This window comes from Nuphar pumila, chromosome 16 (genome assembly GCF_984573655.1).
Source record: "Nuphar pumila chromosome 16, dmNupPumi1.hap1.1, whole genome shotgun sequence".
Classification (NCBI taxonomy): Eukaryota; Viridiplantae; Streptophyta; class Magnoliopsida; order Nymphaeales; family Nymphaeaceae; genus Nuphar; species Nuphar pumila.
In genome coordinates, this window is record NC_143264.1 from 83,887,638 (window position 1) to 83,906,176 (window position 18,539).

The 18,539-nt window shown below is 36.6% G+C and overlaps 1 protein-coding gene across 1 annotated transcript; it reads left to right on the forward strand.

Annotated features, from left to right (window-relative positions):
* Nucleotides 1–193: 193 nt before the first annotated feature.
* On the forward strand, nucleotides 194–17,842 carry LOC149813904 (protein ARABIDILLO 1-like). Its single transcript, XM_089991322.1, has 14 exons — nucleotides 194–529; nucleotides 737–2,398; nucleotides 2,582–2,740; nucleotides 2,843–2,923; nucleotides 3,029–3,160; nucleotides 3,956–4,083; nucleotides 4,660–4,747; nucleotides 5,990–6,084; nucleotides 6,621–6,684; nucleotides 6,853–7,028; nucleotides 7,371–7,592; nucleotides 13,879–13,963; nucleotides 17,185–17,596; nucleotides 17,699–17,842. Exons 2-13 carry the CDS (start codon nucleotides 1,046–1,048, stop codon nucleotides 17,365–17,367), a joined length of 2,766 nt encoding a protein of 921 aa, XP_089847448.1. The 5' UTR covers nucleotides 194–529; nucleotides 737–1,045; the 3' UTR covers nucleotides 17,368–17,596; nucleotides 17,699–17,842.
* Nucleotides 17,843–18,539: the final 697 nt, after the last annotated feature.

Here is an 18,539-nt window from a genome sequence, read left to right on the forward strand (position 1 = left end):
GTGACACCCATGAGATTTGTCCCTCCCCATTACGCCAAAACCCACTAGGTCCCCATTACGCCAAACTTACGTAGCTCTCATGGACAAGTCATTAGTTTTCCGATAATCAACAACAAAAAAAAAGAAGTCATTAGTTGGCAATATATCAAACATATCCCAAATAAATTCAAAATCTCTCTCTCTTAAAGGATTTTTTTACCATTCTCTCATCTCGATTTCCCCTTCCCGCAGAACTCCTGAGCACTCAGGATTTCAGTAACAGAGCCCCCATATCCCCTCCACTCCCCATCCGCCTAAAGGATTAGAGGCGCACAACAACGTCAAAACTCCATTCGCCACTTTACTCAAAGTGCAGGAGAAGGTGGTGGTGGTCGATTCCTTGAGGGGTTCCTAAAATTTCATCTCCATCACTACGCTCCTTTCTCAAATCCACCCGTCTCCTCATAACCCTCTCTCACTCCGTTTCCATCGAACGTTTCGCTGGTGATTGCTCGTAGAGAGAGCCTCTGAAGGATAATTGCAGCTGCAGGTATGAAATTAGTTGCGTACTTGTTGCTTTATTATCGCATTTGTTTATGTGGGAAATGAAGAAAATCAAAGAAAAACGCATGCTTTATGTAGAGAAATCGATAGGCATATGGAAGTTCCACTCTTTTCCCTATCCTCCCTAATTTAATGCGTTTGTTTCGGTTGTCTGATTGATTTCTGTCATTTTTTCTCATTTTCCTAATGACAGGCAAGAATAAGATTCATTAGTGGATTGCTAGTGAGCATTCGTGGTGGAATAAACCACAGTCATTGTGGATGTTATAAACAATTTCATTAGCTCGACGCAATAGACCGTCGATTGAATTGGGGTTTGGGCATTGTGTGTTTCAGTCTTCTATAAAAACTTGAACTCAAGATAATTTGTGTTATTATTCGCCTTCTGTCTTTCTAAGTGAAAGATTGGATTTTTAGGCGCCTTTCTGGTTTATCAGGGTTTGCTTTTTTGGGTTGGTTTATATGAAGAATTACTAGGAGTTTTTTTGGAATTTCATGAGCAATGAGCCGAAGGGTACGTCGGAAAGTCGTTGTAATCGAAGAGAAGGAGAAGATTGTGGTCCAGGATTCTTGTAGCAATGGGGTTATTGAAGAAATTGGTTATTCTGATACTAGCTCCATAGATGTCGACTGGACAAGCTTACCAGATGATACAGTTGTTCAGATATTTTCATGCTTGGATTACAGAGACAGGGCTAGACTTTCTTCTACTTGTAAGACGTTTCGGACGCTAGGCTCTTCTCCGTGTTTGTGGACTTCACTGGATTTGCGTGCACACAAGTGCGACATTGCAATGGCCGCTGCCCTCTCTAATCGGTGCAGCAATCTGGAGAAGCTGAGGTTTCGTGGTTCCGAGTCAGCCAATGCAGTGATGTTTCTTAATGCCCGAGATCTTCGAGAGATAAGTGGTGATTTTTGTAGGGATATCACCGATGCAACTCTGTCGGTAATGGCTGCTCGACATGAAGCCCTTGAGAGCCTTCAGATTGGACCTGACTTCTGTGATAGGATCACTAGTGATGCAATTCAGAAGGTTGCTATGTGCTGCCCAAAGTTGAAAAGGTTGCGGTTATCAGGAGTGAGGGATATCGATGGAGAAGCAATCCGTTCGTTGGCGAGAAACTGTAAACAGCTTGTCGATATTGGGTTTATGGACTGCTTGATGGTTGACGGAGCGGCCCTTGGAGATCTTGTCTCAGTTAGGTTTCTCTCTCTTTCAGGGTCAAGACACATAAATTGGAGTTTGGCTTCCCAGCTGTGGAGCAAATTACCAAATTTAGTTGGTTTGGATGTTTCTCGAACTGATGTGTCCCCTAGTGCTGTTTTCAGGTTGCTATCTTCCCAGAGCTTGAAGGTTGTTTGTGCTCTTAATTGTTCGGTTCTTGAAGAGGGTGGTAATTATGCAACTTACAATATTAAGTCTAAGGTTCTTCTTACCCTATTCACAGACAATTTTGAAGGGGTCTTGTCCTTGATCAGTGGTTTGGTTCAGGCCAAGAAAATAATAAGAAATCAGGGAAACCAAGTAGCTGGTGATATCTCTAAGGACGTTATGGATTGGTTAGAGTGGGTTCTTTCGCATTCTCTTCTCCGCATTGCAGAGAATAATCCTCCTGGACTGGATGATTTCTGGGAAGGACAAGGTGCGACATTGCTGTTGACTCTAGTCCAGAGCATGCAAGAAGATGTCCAAGAGAGAGCTGCTACGGGGCTGGCAACTTTTGTAGTTATCGATGATGAAAATGCTACAGTTGACCCTAGAAGAGCAGAAGCGGTGATGTCAGGGGGTGGAATTCGACGGCTTCTCCAACTTGCTAGATCTTCTCGAGAAGGTGTCCAATCAGAGGCAGCAAAAGTAAGTTTTATAACTTAGAAATGTATGCTGTAAATCTCTATACTCTTTAGGTTTCATCAAGCTGTTGTTTCTTAGAAGTTAGAAGTTATGGAATAAAGGTTAAAAAATCTTCTAGAATGTTTCACCCTGTTTTCTTCTGATCATGCTTTTCCATGCCTAGTGCTGAAAGAGTTGAATGTGCAGGCCATTGCAAACCTGTCTGTGAATGCTGATGTTGCCAAAGATGTGGCTCTGGAAGGAGGAATTAGTATCCTTGCTGCTCTTGCAAGGTCTCCAAACAGGTTGGTTGCTGAAGAGGCAGCAGGAGGGCTCTGGAATCTTTCTGTTGGAGAGGAGCACAAGGTTAGTGTTTTGGGCCAGCTAGATTTCCAATGTTCCATATTGATTCCACACATTCTTTTTTTTTAATTCAATGCTGTAAACTTTTATTCTTGTGTGTCTCAGGCAGCCATCGCTGAGGCAGGTGGAGTAAAAGCTCTGGTTGACCTTATATTCAAATGGCATTCTGGTGGTGATGGAGTCCTTGTACGTGATTTTGTTTGTATCTCATGACACACTAATTTGAGCATTATAATGACTATTATAGGAGCAAAACAAATTTTTTGACCTGCTTGTTTTTTTTTGAAATAGGAGCGTGCTGCTGGGGCACTTGCAAATTTGGCAGCAGATGACAAATGTAGTATGGAATTTGCTATGGCTGGTGGTGTCCAAGCTCTGGTGATGCTTGCCCGATCTTGCAAATCCGAGGGGGTGCAGGAGCAGGTGTTAACAAATAATTTTCATTTTATCATACATGATTGTTTACTGTTGGTCGCATCATTAAGTGTAGGATGTGTCTTATGTTGTTTGATAGATTACGTAAATGAATAAATCATCCACTTGGTCATGCCATTTGTTTGTCATCCAGCATACTTTTTTATTTTGGTGACCCGTTTTCCCCTGCTTGATGGTTGGGTTGAGGTATTCGTTTAGGTTTAACATTTTGTGTTTAAAGCAATAAAAGAGACCATAAACGTCTTTCAAAAAGTGTACACTTCATATAGTTGAGGAGTCTGTGTCAACTGGATGCAATGCGTTGATGTAAAGGTTTGTAGTAGATAGCTTGTTTTGAGAAATTATCATCCATTATACTTTGCTTGAAAATGTAATATTTACTGCTCATCATTATCATGAAGCCTTATCCCAACTGCATGGGGTTGTCTTTGCTATCTTTTTTCTCCTTACCTTCCTATCTAGAGTGACAACTGACAACCTTAGTCACCCTGCACTGTCCTCTTTTATAGCTTCATTCAATGTTTTATTTCATATCCTCTTTTATAGGCTGATTCCATGCCTTATTGGGGTTCCTCTTTTCCTAATTCCTTCTGCTTGCATTGTGTTGGCCTTTCTCATTGATGTTGTGATGTGTTTTCACATAACATGTGCAAATAATCTCAAATGACACTTAATATTTTTTCAATGAATCACTCATAAGAAAGCAGTGTGCAATCATCTATCCTGCAACTTGTTTTGTTGATTCTGATTTTTCTCCATTTATTGTTTGAAATTGGTCATCAGGCTGCTCGTGCTTTGGCTAATTTGGCTGCACATGGGGACAGCAACAGCAACAATGCTGCTGTTGGACAGGAGGCAGGTGCTCTTGAAGCACTGGTGCAGTTAACTTGTTCTAATCATGAAGGTGTAAGGTAACAAAGTGGATGTACTTTTGAAATTCAATTCTCATTCCATTTCTTGTTTCAAAGTGATGCAATTTTTTCAAAAGATTTTTAGTACACTTGAGATCTTATTGCCTAATTGGAGCATCTTTATGTCACAAATCACAATGTTTTCATCCTTAATGGCTGAAGTGGTTCATTGCAAGCTTGAGGCAAGCATAGAATCTTGCCTCTTCATCCAATACATCCTTTTCTGGCACAAATATGCAAATGAAGTTTGCTGTTTGTAGTTTGTTCTTATTTGTCCTACACTCAAGGTGCTTCATGTGCAGACTTTTTTGTTTTTTTAATTGTAGTTCATAGGAAAATTGTTTTTGTAGTAGTCATTTGCAAAATGTTATACCGTCAGAATTTTGTAATAGTTATGCATAATATGTGGCTTTCATTCTATGATGCTTTACCTCATATGAATGAAGTGGCAGCTGTTGCTTTCAGTTTCTTGTGTGCAAGATGAACATTTCATCATGGTTCCATGGTTTTCCCTTAATTGGAAGATGGTTACTTTGTTTTAATCTTGTTTAATTTGTTGTTTTGATTCTTCAACAGACAGGAGGCTGCTGGTGCTTTATGGAACTTATCATTCGATGATCGAAATCGAGAAGCAATTGCTGCTGCCGGCGGGGTCGAGGCCTTGGTACATGTTCTCTTTCTAAATTAGGTTGTTTTTGTTCACATCCGCTGTTTTGAATGGAGCATGTTGTAATGAGATATGCGGAAATGTAAAGAGTGCTATAAGCACTTGTAATGTCCTACAATGGACAACCAAAAGAGACAATAGCCAAGTCCACTAAGGGACAACACATACACAAGCCTTGAGAAAGGCAAAAATATAAAGCCTCTTTATTGATAAAGAGAGAGAGAGAGCTCTCAAGCATAATGAAATACAAAGGAGTTCACCCCTATTTATACAAAGGGAATGAGAGAGGAAGGGAGGCTACATGGCCTCAAAAGGAGAGCCAAAAGGGGGCTCCCATGGAGTCGTTGGGAGCCCCCAACGGTCACAAATGTGACCGTTGGGGCTCCCTTAAGTGGCTTAAAAAAAATAAAAATAAGAAGAAAACCAAGTACCCCTATCGGGTACTTGTGAAATGACCATAATACCCCTATCGGGTACTATGGTGTGTGTATATATATATACATGTATTTTAACACATGTGACTCTTTGTAATCTTGCAGGGTCTAATAAATGCAACTATTGCTATAGGCTGAATTATCACCTGTCTGTCTTGATGGAACTTTTACTATGGATTAAATTCGTAGTTAGATTTACCGCTGGTCTAGGTAACTGTTGGCTGCCAACATGTGATCTGCGTGTTGCTGATCACATGTTATTCCTCATGATTATATAGTGGCTGACAATAAAAGCATAGGTCCATCTGCTTATGTCATATATATTTGATAAAGGTAATAAGCTAAGAATCAGTGCCTTTAAAAAGAAAAAGGGAAGTTTATTCTGCAAATTTGGGGTGTACAGGGTGTTCTTCTCATTCAAGACACCAAGGATATCTGATAGCATTCTCAATGGAGTCTACATGCATGTGCATGTTTGCATCTCTCTCTCTCTCTCTCACACACACACACACACATTCAAGATACGTGTGTGTGTGTGTCTGAGATGCCAATGCTGTTCATGCCTTCTGGATTTGTTTATGTATGCAGCAGGATTCACTTTTATTAAAACTATTTTCCTTCTGTAATTGTAATCAATTTTCATTCATCACATTGCTATTTTTATCTAGTTACTGTTTTTATCTCAGCCAGACTGTTTGGACAATTTTTCCATTAAAAAACCAGTGCAAAATTGCAAATATGCAATTCATCTGCATTAGCTTGCAGCTTCTTTGTCCCTTTATCTTACTTGATTTTGGTTGCTTAGGTTGCTCTAGCACAGACTTGCTCAAATGGCTCTCAAGGGCTTCAAGAAAGGGCTGCTGGTGCATTATGGGGACTATCTGTTTCTGAAGCTAATAGGTAAGTAGTTGTATGCTAGAATACCTACTTTAATGTTATTTTATTCATGATGACATGGTTCAAAAGGTTATTTTGGATATTTGAAGAGATCTTAACTGAGGTGCAGACCCCTGTTGTAAGAATGTTGGCTGGAGTATATCTCGTCAGATTTTATGTCTCTTGTGGAAAATATGTTGGTGTTTGGAACTGTTTATAATGTAACTGTGTAATGCATTTCCTTTCTGGGACTGCCATTTTGTGGAGTTGTGTGTTGAGCGTGTATGCATGTGGTACTGCTTGGGATGTAATGCTACCTGTGTGTTTCAACTGTGCTATTCTCACTGTGTGTATGATGTCAGTTTATTGTGCTTCATGGTTGGAAGTATGTTTTGGCCTTTTGTTTCCTTCGATGCACAATGTGTTTTGATCTAGGGCTGTCATCAGTGACACCCTCCTGAGACTTGCATATTTTCCACAACAAAAATGGAATTCTATTAAGCTTCAATAGACAAGTTCCATTCAAGTATATTGTTCACTAACACAAGTTATTTTCTCAGTATTGCTATTGGACGGGAAGGTGGTGTTGCACCGCTCATTGCATTGGCACGTTCTGATGCTGAAGTGAGTTTTATTTGTTTGATGAGTGTGGATCCTTTCCAAAACATTTTTATTTGATATATATATATATATATATATATATATATATATATATATATATATTTGCAAGTGGAACCTTTATGTTTGATATTTATATTGTCATGTTACCTCTTTGCACTTTTATCTTTTCAGGATGTCCATGAGACTGCTGCAGGTGCACTTTGGAATCTTGCTTTCAATCCTGGTAATGCTCTTAGGATGGTAGAGGAAGGGGGTGTGCCAGCCCTCGTACACCTCTGTTCTTCTTCAGTCTCAAAAATGGCCCGCTTCATGGCTGCACTTGCCCTAGCTTACATGTTTGATGGCAGGTACACTATTGCATGGTTATTTTGCATTACATATCTGTTATTCATGTACTTCATCAATTTTTCTGTAGCTCTTCACTTTATATATCGGTCTTTAAAGTTTTGATACAGCTGTTCAAAGTGTCATATTCTACTGATTATCTCTAGAATGGATATTTGGGTTTCATCATAGCGGAGAATCTTATCTGTAGAATTTTGTCTGGAGCTGGCACTGTGTTTTATGTAGTAAAATTCATTCATTTTTTATTTTCTGTCCATTTTTTAGCTGATTCCTGAAATCTGTAAGTCACTTTCTTTTTTTCTTTTTCCTCCCCGTCCCCCCAACCCTCCTTCCCTCTTGTGTAGAATGGACGAAATTGGTTTAATTGGATCATCAGCAGAAGGTGTTTCAAAGGCTGGAAGCTTAGATGGTGCTAAAAAGATGGCATTAAAGCATATTGAAGCTTTTGTTCAGACGTTTTATAATCCACCACTATTCTCTGCTGCAGCTGCATCCTCGGCTCCTGCCTCGTTAGCTCATGTAGTGGAGGCAGTACGTATACAAGAAGCAGGACATCTTAGATGCAGGTGCTTTCTGAGATTATATTTGTGATTGAAAAACTTTTCTATACCTTCTTTATTTAGAGTCAGTAATGTGGCTGTCAAATTTCAACTGATGTTGCTCATGAACATGATGTGGACTGTGAAGAGTTAGCTTATTAGTTGCAAATGTGGATTTAGTGTTTTTTTTTCTTCTAAGTTTAAAATTGATCCAGTTGAGTTCAAATGACGGGACCAAGCTGTCACAGGGACACGCCGGAAACTAGGTGTATTTTTCTGGATATGATACGACACATGGTACAAGTGAAAATATGCCTCGACGCACTTGAAAAACAGTTTTGGCCATGTCTGATGATCAAGAGTCTAGAGTTTCAAGAAGAGAGATAAACCAAGAGAGGATAATAGAACATCTTTCATTAGAATCAAAACTAAAGAGCTATACACCATTATAATAGGGGACAAGTCCCTTACTACACTACAAAACAAAAAAAACATTGACTTCTATTGCATAACTCTCGACAATAATACCCTTGGAAAAAATATTATGTACACTTAAATACATAGAGGGTAAGCACACCACAAGTAATACATGACTCTTAACACTCCCTCTCAAACTTAGGATGACGCAAGCGAAATCATTCCAACTTTGGAAAGGAAGGTGTTAAAATGAGAAATCGCCAGGCTCTTAGTAAAAATGTCTGCAATCTGATTCTTAGAGCACACGTGGTCAAGAATAATAATTTTATCCTCATAGGCCCTCCTTGTATAGTGACAATCTATTTCAATATGTTTGGTCCTTTCATGAAACTCAAGATTCTTTGCTATATAGATGTAATATTGTCATGATATAAAGGAGTCAGATCAACAAGAGAAACTCCCAACTCTCTCAATGGCCACCTTATTCACACAATTTCAGTTGTAACTTGTGTCATTGCTCTATATTCAGCTGCAGTTGTAGAAAAAGCAACATTTTGTTGTTTCCTGCTTTTCTATGAGATTAGGAAACTTCCAAAAAAATGCAAAATCTAGTAGTAGAAAGACGGTCCTGAGTAGAGCCTCTGAAACCAATATCACAAAAGGCTCGCAAGTCTGTAGAAGATGATGATGAGAAGAACATTCCATAGTGCATGGTGTCACATATATGATAATCTTGAGCCTCTGAAATAACATTTAACAGTTCTAGGAGACAATTTATTCCTATATCTATCAGGTAAAAGTACAAAGCAGGTACACCCAAATACTTTCATCATTTCATAATTGAGAACAATTGCATACAACTTTTGAAATGAAGATATGTTACAATATATGTATCAATATATATATATATATATATATATATATATATATATCCTAAAACACCATAATACTCGATAGGGGTATTATGGCCATTTCACATAGTACTTGATAGGGGTACTTGTTTTTTTCTCTTTTTTAATTTTATCATTTTTGTATTTATTTTATTTTTTCTTCTTTTTTATTTTTTTCTTTTAGCCACTTAAGGGGCCCCACCATTAAGTCGTTGGGCGTTGGGGCCCGCAATGACTCCATGGGAGCCCCCTTTTTGGCACACCTTTTGAGGCCATGTGGCCTCCCTTCCTCTCCTTTTCTTCTTGTATATATAGGGGTGAACCCTTTTGCAATTCTTAAGCTTGCGCTCTCTCTCTCTCTCTCTTTTCAATAAAGAGACTTCTATATTTTTTCTTATCTCAAGGCTTGCCATCAGTGAAGAATTCTCCTTTTTGAATGTTTCCTCAGTCAATTCCATATTCTTGTGAATATCCCTTTGCTACTAACCTTCCTTTATACCTTTCTAGGGAACCATCGCTTTTAGTTTTAACTTTAAAGACCCAGCGACATCCAATAGGTTTTTTATGCGAAGGGAGTTTGATTATTTCTCAAATATTAGCTTTTTTTAGAGCATCTAATTCTATTTTCATTGCTTCAACCCAATCTGGTAGAGTCTTAGCTTGATTATAATGAGTGGGTTCATAATATGAATGTAAAGTTATTAAACATGCCCGATAAGTGGGTGCTAAAGACTCATAGGATACAAACCTATTGGGTGGTATTGATTCTCTAGAAGAGCGCCTAATGGGGGGCTCTTTTGAAGATTCAGAAATTTGAGAGAATTTTTCTAGGGCACTAATAGGCCTTTCTTGATCTCTTCGGGTGTAAACATTAATGTTTTCATTATTAGTACCATCACTTGGTGGTGACATATCAAAATTAGATACTTCACGAGTGTCTTCTATATTTTCAAGATGATTCATAGAACCATCTTTTATGTCATCAATAAGATCATGTAAAAACATATAATCAATTTCATGTGATTATTCCATTTTCTCAAAACCATTCTCATCTTCTAAGAAAGTTATATCTTTTGAAACATAAAGCTTGTCATTTTTTAAATCAAAACACCTATAGCTTTTTTTATTTTCCCCATAACCTAGAAAAACACATTCAATTGCCTTTGGAGACAACTTATCTCTCTTATGCAAGAGAACAAAGTATTTACAACCAAAGATGCAAAGGCGATTGAAATCGGGTGAGAATTTAAAAAGTTTTTCATAAGGAGAGACATTCTTTAATTTCGAGGAAGGCATTCTATTGATTAGGTATGTTGAGGTTAGGACGGCTTCGGCCCAAAAAAAATTCGAAATATTTCTAAAGACAAAGAATGTTCTAGCGGTTTCTACAATATGCCTATGCTTTCTTTCTGCTAGTTTGTTTTGTTGCGGAGTCATAGGACATGATTTTTTATGACAAATTTCATTTTGTGTTAAGTAATTTTGGAATTCATTAGATAAGTATTCACCACCGGAATCAGTTCTCAAAGTAGATATATTACTTTGAAATTGGTTTTGAATTTTTATATGAAATTCTTTGAAGGAAAACACTTCCGATTTATGACTAAGGAAATAGATCCAAACATATCGAGGAAAGTCATCGATGAAAGTGACATAGTAAGAGTAACCCCCTTTAGACATGATCGGCGATGAACCCCAAACATCCGAGTGCACCAATTCAAAGGGTCTTGAAGAAAGAAATGTTCTAGTTGAAAAAAATAGCTTTCATTTTTTCAAAAAATACAATCTTTGCAATTAATGTCTTTTTCCTTACAAAATTTGTTTTCAAATGGAAAAAGATACATTTTTGAATAGCTTGGATGACCAAGCTTTTTATGCCAAGTTTCAATACTTTTCTCTTTTACATAAGAACAAAAAAGTTTTGTGGGAAGGTTTAGATTATCCATGTAGTAAAGATCCCCCTTCCTATGGCCTTGCCCAATCCGCTTCTCGGACTGGACATCCTGCACAAAACAACCATTAGATGAGAAAGATATTTCACATCCATGGTCGGCAATTTGGGAGACCGAAAAAAGATTTAAATTTAATTTTGGAACTCTAACTTTTGGAACAAATTTTTTTTGAGAATTTTTGGAGTTTAGAGTTCCAATGTTAGAAATTTTCAAAAAAGTTCCATCGGCTGTAGAGACACAAGAGCCTTTTGAATTAGTGCAAACATCGATTAAAGCATTTTCGTGAGGGGTCATATGAAAAGATACTCTGGAGTCTAAGATCCAAGAGTACGTATCGGGTGATGATGTAGATGCAATGGCCGCACCCGATGTGGAGGAAGTAGCTTTAAGAATTTGTTGAAGAGCCATGGATATTTGACCAAGAGTCTCTTTGAGATCACAATTCTTGCCTTCATCTTCTTTGGTGGTAGATTCTTCAAGAGAGACTACCTTAAGCTTGAAAGTTTCATTGAGCTTTGGGCAAGCAGGTTTAATGTGACCTGGCTCATAGCAATGATGACATACAATCATTTATCTTCCTCCATTGTAGTTTCCTTGTTTACCAAAGTGAGGGGGCTTGTAGGTTTTTACATTATTGCCGGGTTTGGACACGGCAAGCACTTCAACATTCTTACTCATCCCAAGCCTTGTTTTTTCTTGGGTGATTTCGGCAATAACATCCTGTATATGAGGAAAGATAGATCTATGGAAAAGTGATGACCTCACTTGCTCAAATTTGGGACGTAGTCCAAATAAGAATTGGAACAATTGATCTTGTTCCATTTGCTTTTGTCTTAATTCGACATCCTCCATAGCAACCCTTTTGGCTCTAAAAGTGCCGACTCATCCCATAGTGGGTTTAAAGCACTGTAGTAGTCTTGAATACGAGAATCATCTTGTTTGGTGGTTCTAATTTTTTCTTGCAAAAAATAAGCTCTTGCAAGATCTTTTTGGGGGTATACATACCCTTCATAAAAAACCAAGTCTCATTGGTCTGATAAATTTTAGCTATATTAACACATACCTTGAGTTCTACATTTTTCATGAACCAAGCAAGGATTTTAGCGTGATTGCTTTCCTAATCTTCTACTTTCTTTTGGTGATTTTCAATGGCTTTAAGGCGAGCATCTCCCTCAATGGCCTTTTCTTGTCCACGTTCAATCTTTGTGAGCTCCAATTTAGGTTTCGGAAAAGAACTCATAACATACCCCAAAAGTTTCTTGCCCTTGAGATTGTTCTCTATTGCCGATGCCCACATCATGTAATTCTTTCCATTGAGTTTGAAGGATAGATCGATTTTTGCTTCCATAATGCCACCAAGAAGTGAGAAGAAGGGAGATAATGGATGAAAAATATATGTATCATGCTTCTTCCTCTAAGAACCGAGTGGCTCTGATACCATGTAATGAGATATGCGGAAATACAAAAAGTGCTATAAGCACTTGCAATGTCCTACAATGGACAAACAAAAGAGACAATAACCAAGTCCACAAAGGGACAATCATACAGGCACCTCATACTGTTATGGATGAATATAGTTATTTGGGAATTCTTCACTGATGGCAATCTCTATGCAAGTGGACACCATTTGATGTAATAATAAATGAAAAGGTAAAGGTCTCTCTGTGTAGTAGACTAATGTGGGCGTAACATATCCACAGATCAGATGATACTAATGCAGAAGACCATGCACAGAAATTCACAACCATCATAAAGAATAGTAGAAAACTTGGCTTCTGTGGCACATAGACCCAGCTATGGATGTGAGTACCATACAGGCACCTCATACAGATTTCTGATTTTTATGAAAACCAGGGCACAAGGACACGTATTTGTGTTCATATACATTATATATATATTTGTGTTCATATATATATATATATATATATATATATATATATATATATATATAAGCAGGGGAAATAACATGGTATTGTCTGATTCATGTGGACATAGTAAAGTATAAGGGTCCTTATTCAAAAAACGAGTACTAAAATATGATAACATGTTTCTTACATAACTGGCAATTTTATATAATTAGAAAACGAGTAATTCAAAAAGGAGAACTTGTCATTATTATTCCTTGTTGCTAAAAGCAAACTACTGCTAATTGGTTTTGAACCTTCTTGCCCCCATATAGACTGTCTGCTGTAATTTTGAAAATGACTGTAAAAGTCCTTCAAAAATAAGTAGGTACATATGAAACATATAAAATACAGTTAATCCTTCTGTATAGCAAGCAATTGTCGCAAAAATCAGTGAATACAATCAACTACCACCATTAATAATTTTGTCTTTTTACCAAAAACAAGAGGGGTCGAACACCACAAAGGGAAAATGTACCAAAAAAAAAGTAACCCATGATCAATATAAGCCCGAAGCTTCCTTCATAACTCACAGAACTTCTCTGCAGTGGCTTCGTTCCATGCCTCATTTCATAGGGAACCCCAAAGGGGCTCTATTTCATTATATTCCATCCATATCCCAATTCCATTGAGTTCCCTTTCTTTGGTTTGAATGTCATTCAATCAAAGAATATGGTATCATTGGCATAAGAGATGTGATTTCTAGTCTATCTCTTTGTATTTTCTATATATGAAAATTTAAGAAATTATCATATAATAATTGATAATTTGCAACAGAAAAAGGGGAGATTAATGAATGATTTTGAAATATAGCCTACTCGGTAATCTATTACTGTTATGGATGAATATAGTTAATTCATAATGATATGGAAAATTTAGAGGTCTCCCATATTTGTAGTGAAGGTAATGCAGGATGTCTAGTGGCCTGGCCATACTAGGAGATTTGTTAAATTGTTTTTTTTTATGGGTGCTTTTCTTCTAACCAATTGGTGTGCTGAATTTTGCTAATGCATAAAGCATTATCCTCCATAAAATCAAGAGTTGTACCCTATTGTCTGTTTCTTTTAAGCAGTTTTTTGTTGATTCTGTTTTCCATTGTCATTTATCTTCTATGTATTTTTCACTTGTCTGTTCTATGATTATTTTTCAGTAAGGCAGAAATTGGGAGATTTATTAGCATGCTTCGAAATACATCATCTATCCTGCGAGCATGTGCAGCTTTTGCTCTTCTCCAGGTACACATCATGCTTCTATATAGAAGAAAGATGAAGAGCTACTGCTGTTAATATTTTATTGGGAAGTTTTTTTTATTATGTGTTTGCGTGTCTGGGGGACAAGGCCCCATGTGTTCCTCCTGTTCTATTTGATGCAATGTTGTCATCTCCGATGAAAATACAATTAACTTGATTGAGGTCACCTGCTTGTTTAGTTGTATCATTAAATCCAACTCTTCTGTTTGAATTTTATAAAGTGTCAATCTGATCTGACTCATTATTGAGCTTTTTACTTTTTATAATAAATGAAACCAAAGTCTTTATTCTACATCCTCTTGAAAGCACCATAATAGATTTTGCTAATGTTGTAAAAATTGTATTTTATCTTGTGATAGGCTATACTAATTGTAGTATCACATGTCCTGATACAATACACTCTCCAAATAGGAAAAAGGGGTTTATTGTATATCCTTTGGTGCTTGCCTTATCATAAGATACAACTACATTTTAGTAGTTTTTTTTACTGGAAAAGATATGTCTTTAGAACTTTTTTTTTACTTTTAATGAGTCCCTTTTGAATAAGATTTTCTAACGTCAAACTTATTCATAAGCTAAAAACGAATTATCTTCTTAGCTTGCTATGAAGAACATGCAAACATAAAAGCGGAAGGCAGAAACAAAGAAATGGTTATGAGAAATACCCATTATTTCATTTTTGTGCTTATTGTGAATTGAAAGTCAATGTTGTAAAAATCGCATCCTATCGTATGATACAATATATTGTATTGCAGTATTGGTCCCATAAGTGATGCAGTACATAGATATAAATTGTCAATGTTTAATGGATATATCGACCCTTGTCATACAATACAGGTCTATGTCATATTGTATCATATGCTAAATTCTGATTCGTATGAGTTCATGGCAATTGGAAAAAGGTGTCCGGCCATTTTGATTGTTGTTTAGGCTAAAAGAGAGTCATTTTGAGTCTTTGACCCTATTTTGACACCCAAAACTAGAAAAGCTTCTCCTCTACCAGTTGCATCAGAACACCTTAAAGCTTTGAAGATAACATGATCAATTCAAGCCCTAAAAGTTGGATTTGCAAGAAACCTCTAGAAAGGTACTTTTGTGCAAGATTAACTCTAGAGAAATCTTTTGGTGTCTCTTCCAACCTAAGATTAGATCCATCCTTAAAAAGGTGAGATTTTCACGAAGGACGAAAGATTCAAAACTGTGAAGCAAGAGTTCCGGTAGTACCCCCTCTCTCTCCCTCTCTCTCTCTATATATATATATTCTTTTTCTTCCCTCTTTCTATCTTTGTCTGCCTCCTTTTTCTTTTGTTGATATAGATGGTTCCTAATGGAGGCATCATGTATTAGTTGCTAATTCTTTCATATTTATTCATATTTTGTTTAATCCGTAATGAGATTTACTTGATGTTGTGGTCAATTTGTTTTGAATTTCTACAAAAAAATTGTTAGTTTTATTTTTTAAAATTCAATTAAATTTAAAATAATTTACTTTAAAAATTGCTAGTTTTAAAAAAATTGTTAGTTTTAATATAGATGGTTCCTAATGTAGTCATCATGTATTAGTTGCTAATTCTTTCATATTTATTCATATTATGTTTAATCCGTAATGAGATTTACTTGATGTTGTGGTCAATTTGTTTTGAATTTCTACAAAAAAGAATTGTTAGTTTTATTTTTAAAAATTCACTTAAATTTAAAATAATTTACTTTAAAAATTGTTAGTTTTAAAAAAATTGTTAGTTTTAATATAGATGGTTCCTAATGTAGCCATCATGTATTAGTTGCTAATTCTTTCATATTTATTCATATTATGTTTAATCCGTAATGAGATTTACTTGATGTTGTGGTCAATTTGTTTTGAATTTCTACAAAAAAATTTGTTATTTTTATTTTTAAAAATTCACTTAAATTTAAAATATTGTTTTGTGTATCTCACGACACAGTATAATATGGTATGATAAACCCATTTGTCAAATCCTTCCGACACACCTTATGATATGATTTTTACAAGATTGGATGTTGCACAAATTACTAGATCTTTGGTAAATGCAATCTTTTACGATCAAAGCTCGAATTCCCAATGCATGGCATAAGATTGGATTTTGTGTAAATTACTAGATCTCCGGGTAAATCCTTCAAATTATTTTTATTTTTTATTTGCTTAACAACAGCTGCATCCCTTGCTGGTGAAGATCTGTGTTGTATGATTTGATTCAATTGGTTAAGTACCCTTGCTACTTGCTGATGAGTTTGATTCGGTGACTAATTCTATACATTACAGTCATTACCCATACTTGGTTATTCTAGGAGGTTATCCTGGTTTCAACATACTTAATATCTCATTTCTTCATTTGTAATGGACATTGCTTATGTGAATTATGAATATATAAACTGAGTGTTGCTTCATTCAAACATGAACTCATTGCCATTTTTACTTGATTAAAGTTATACCACCTCTTTTGCTAATTGCCTTTGTTTATGGCTTCAGATGTGTAATATAGTTATTATTTTGAAAATCTCGAATGCTTAAACTAATCTTGTTCTCATTTTATGATGGTGATTTTGGAATTGAATATTTAATGCATGGCAGTTTTTATTTTCTCAAAAAAAGAAGAAGAAGCATGGCAGTTACTTTTTTTTGGATACACACTCATTTAGTTGCTCACAAATGTTGTAGATCTATACTATATATATAATTTCTATTTTTAGATGCTTCATTTGTGGTCACCTCATCAAATGTTGTATGTTTTGCATGCATTTTTTCTATTATATATATATACATATATATTTTCTTTTGCAATTTTTATGTGACAATTGGTTAACAAGGCTTGGCCAAGTCAATGGGTTGACCATTTGAATTACAAGCCAAATAAAAGTCTTTTGATGCTATTTAAACCAATACTTGACAACTCAGCCAACTCGGCTAGGGAAATATTGTTCTCACATAAGTTTTTCTCTGAGTGATGTGAATGTGCCATATTGATGATTTTGTAGTCAAATCCTGTTTGAGATCGTCTTTTTGGGAGGTTGCAAAACTGTCCGTTTTTTATTTCAAATCACTGACAACCTAGCTCGGTGTTTTTTTAAATTCCGGATGTATGTTGTATTGCAATTTGTGAAGGCTCTCTTGGTTGAGCCACATAGGTGATCACCTCACTTCTAGCAGGACTGAACAACAATCTGAACAATCCATTGCTTGCTTTCAGTTCACAATTCCTGGCAGCCGGCATGCTATGCATCACACAAGCCTCTTACACAAGACAGGTGCAGCTCGTGTACTGCGTGCTGCTGCAGCTTCAACAACGGCACCAATCGAGGCCAAGATCTTTGCAAGAATTGTGTTACGCAACCTCGAACATCATCCTATTGAAACTTGTAGCTTGACATGAAAAGTGGCATAAAGTTGGCCTTAAATTTCGTCCTCTTCAAATCAGGACAAGATGGATAGAGGGAAATATGAAGACCAAAAATACTGGGAGAATCCATCAATCTTTGAACCAATTCTGAAGAGGTATTTACTGGTACAGATCCTTGCTTGGGCTTCTTTTTTTGGCAATGAGGGACAAGTAGCTCAGGTCATGGGCATTCTAGGGCGATTAAAAGGATTAACAGATTGAGGTAATTTGTTTTTTGTGTGTGATGTAACTGGAATGTACTTGTGTTGCCATATACATAGCTGACGTGTGGTAATTTATTTTTATTTTCTTCTTTTGTATACAGGTTGGTACTGGATGTCAGGATCAGTGTCTCAGTTTTGTAATTCAGAATGACTGCTTCTAAAAATCAACATTTTCTTTTCTTTCACATTTGGTTTATTGAGACTATAACATATCTTGCTGACTTGCTTCTCCTTATCTGGAAAAATTGATGCTTGAAAAAATTGACTGCTGTAGCAATTGGAAAATGAATTCCCGCACAGCAGCGAGTTTGAAAATCAATTCCTGCAGCTGATTGTTAACGATGGGTGTAGTTATGTTAACTTTGTCTCTAAAACTCTCTTTCACTGTTAATTCCAAAATTAGCGCCTTGATTTTGTTCAATTGGCAGCATGACATGATGGGGCTTGATTTTTGGGTTCCATTTGGGGTTGCTTGAAATATTTGTGTATCAATGTTTGTTTTTTTTATAGGTTCTTTCATGGTGTGTTTTCTTTGATTTTTTTTTTTGGATAATCCATGGGAAACACATTGGCTGTCCTCAGGTTGGTAAAAACCCTTGAGGCTTGAGGTCCTCCTCCTGCCTACCGGGGGGGGGGAGTATACCCAGCTTTGACCTTGCTGCAAGATACACCATTCATGGGTTTCGAACTTGTGACATCCCATCAACTTGGTGACATTCACAAGTCGCCTCTGAACTTGTGACATCCCCTCAACTTGGTGATGTTCACAAGTCGCCTCTGCCAGATGATCCGAACCTTTGTCGGCATTCTCTTTTATTCTTTGATACATCTGGTCTATGCTGAAATATTTGATAAAAGGCAAGATACAATACCCGTGCTTATTCTGTGGCTGGAGATAAAATGTATTCCTAGTTTAACTATACACCCCACCTTATGGTTGTT

Bases quoted from the DNA above. Each gene is read 5' to 3' on its own strand.
- LOC149813904 (XM_089991322.1), top strand. From the start codon at position 1,046: ATGAGCCGAAGGGTACGTCGGAAAGTCGTTGTAATCGAAGAGAAGGAG. The intron at 3,161-3,955 runs GTGTTAACAAAT...ATTGGTCATCAG, and splicing joins CCGAGGGGGTGCAGGAGCAG to GCTGCTCGTGCTTTGGCTAA. The intron at 7,029-7,370 runs GTACACTATTGC...CCTCTTGTGTAG, and splicing joins GCTTACATGTTTGATGGCAG to AATGGACGAAATTGGTTTAA.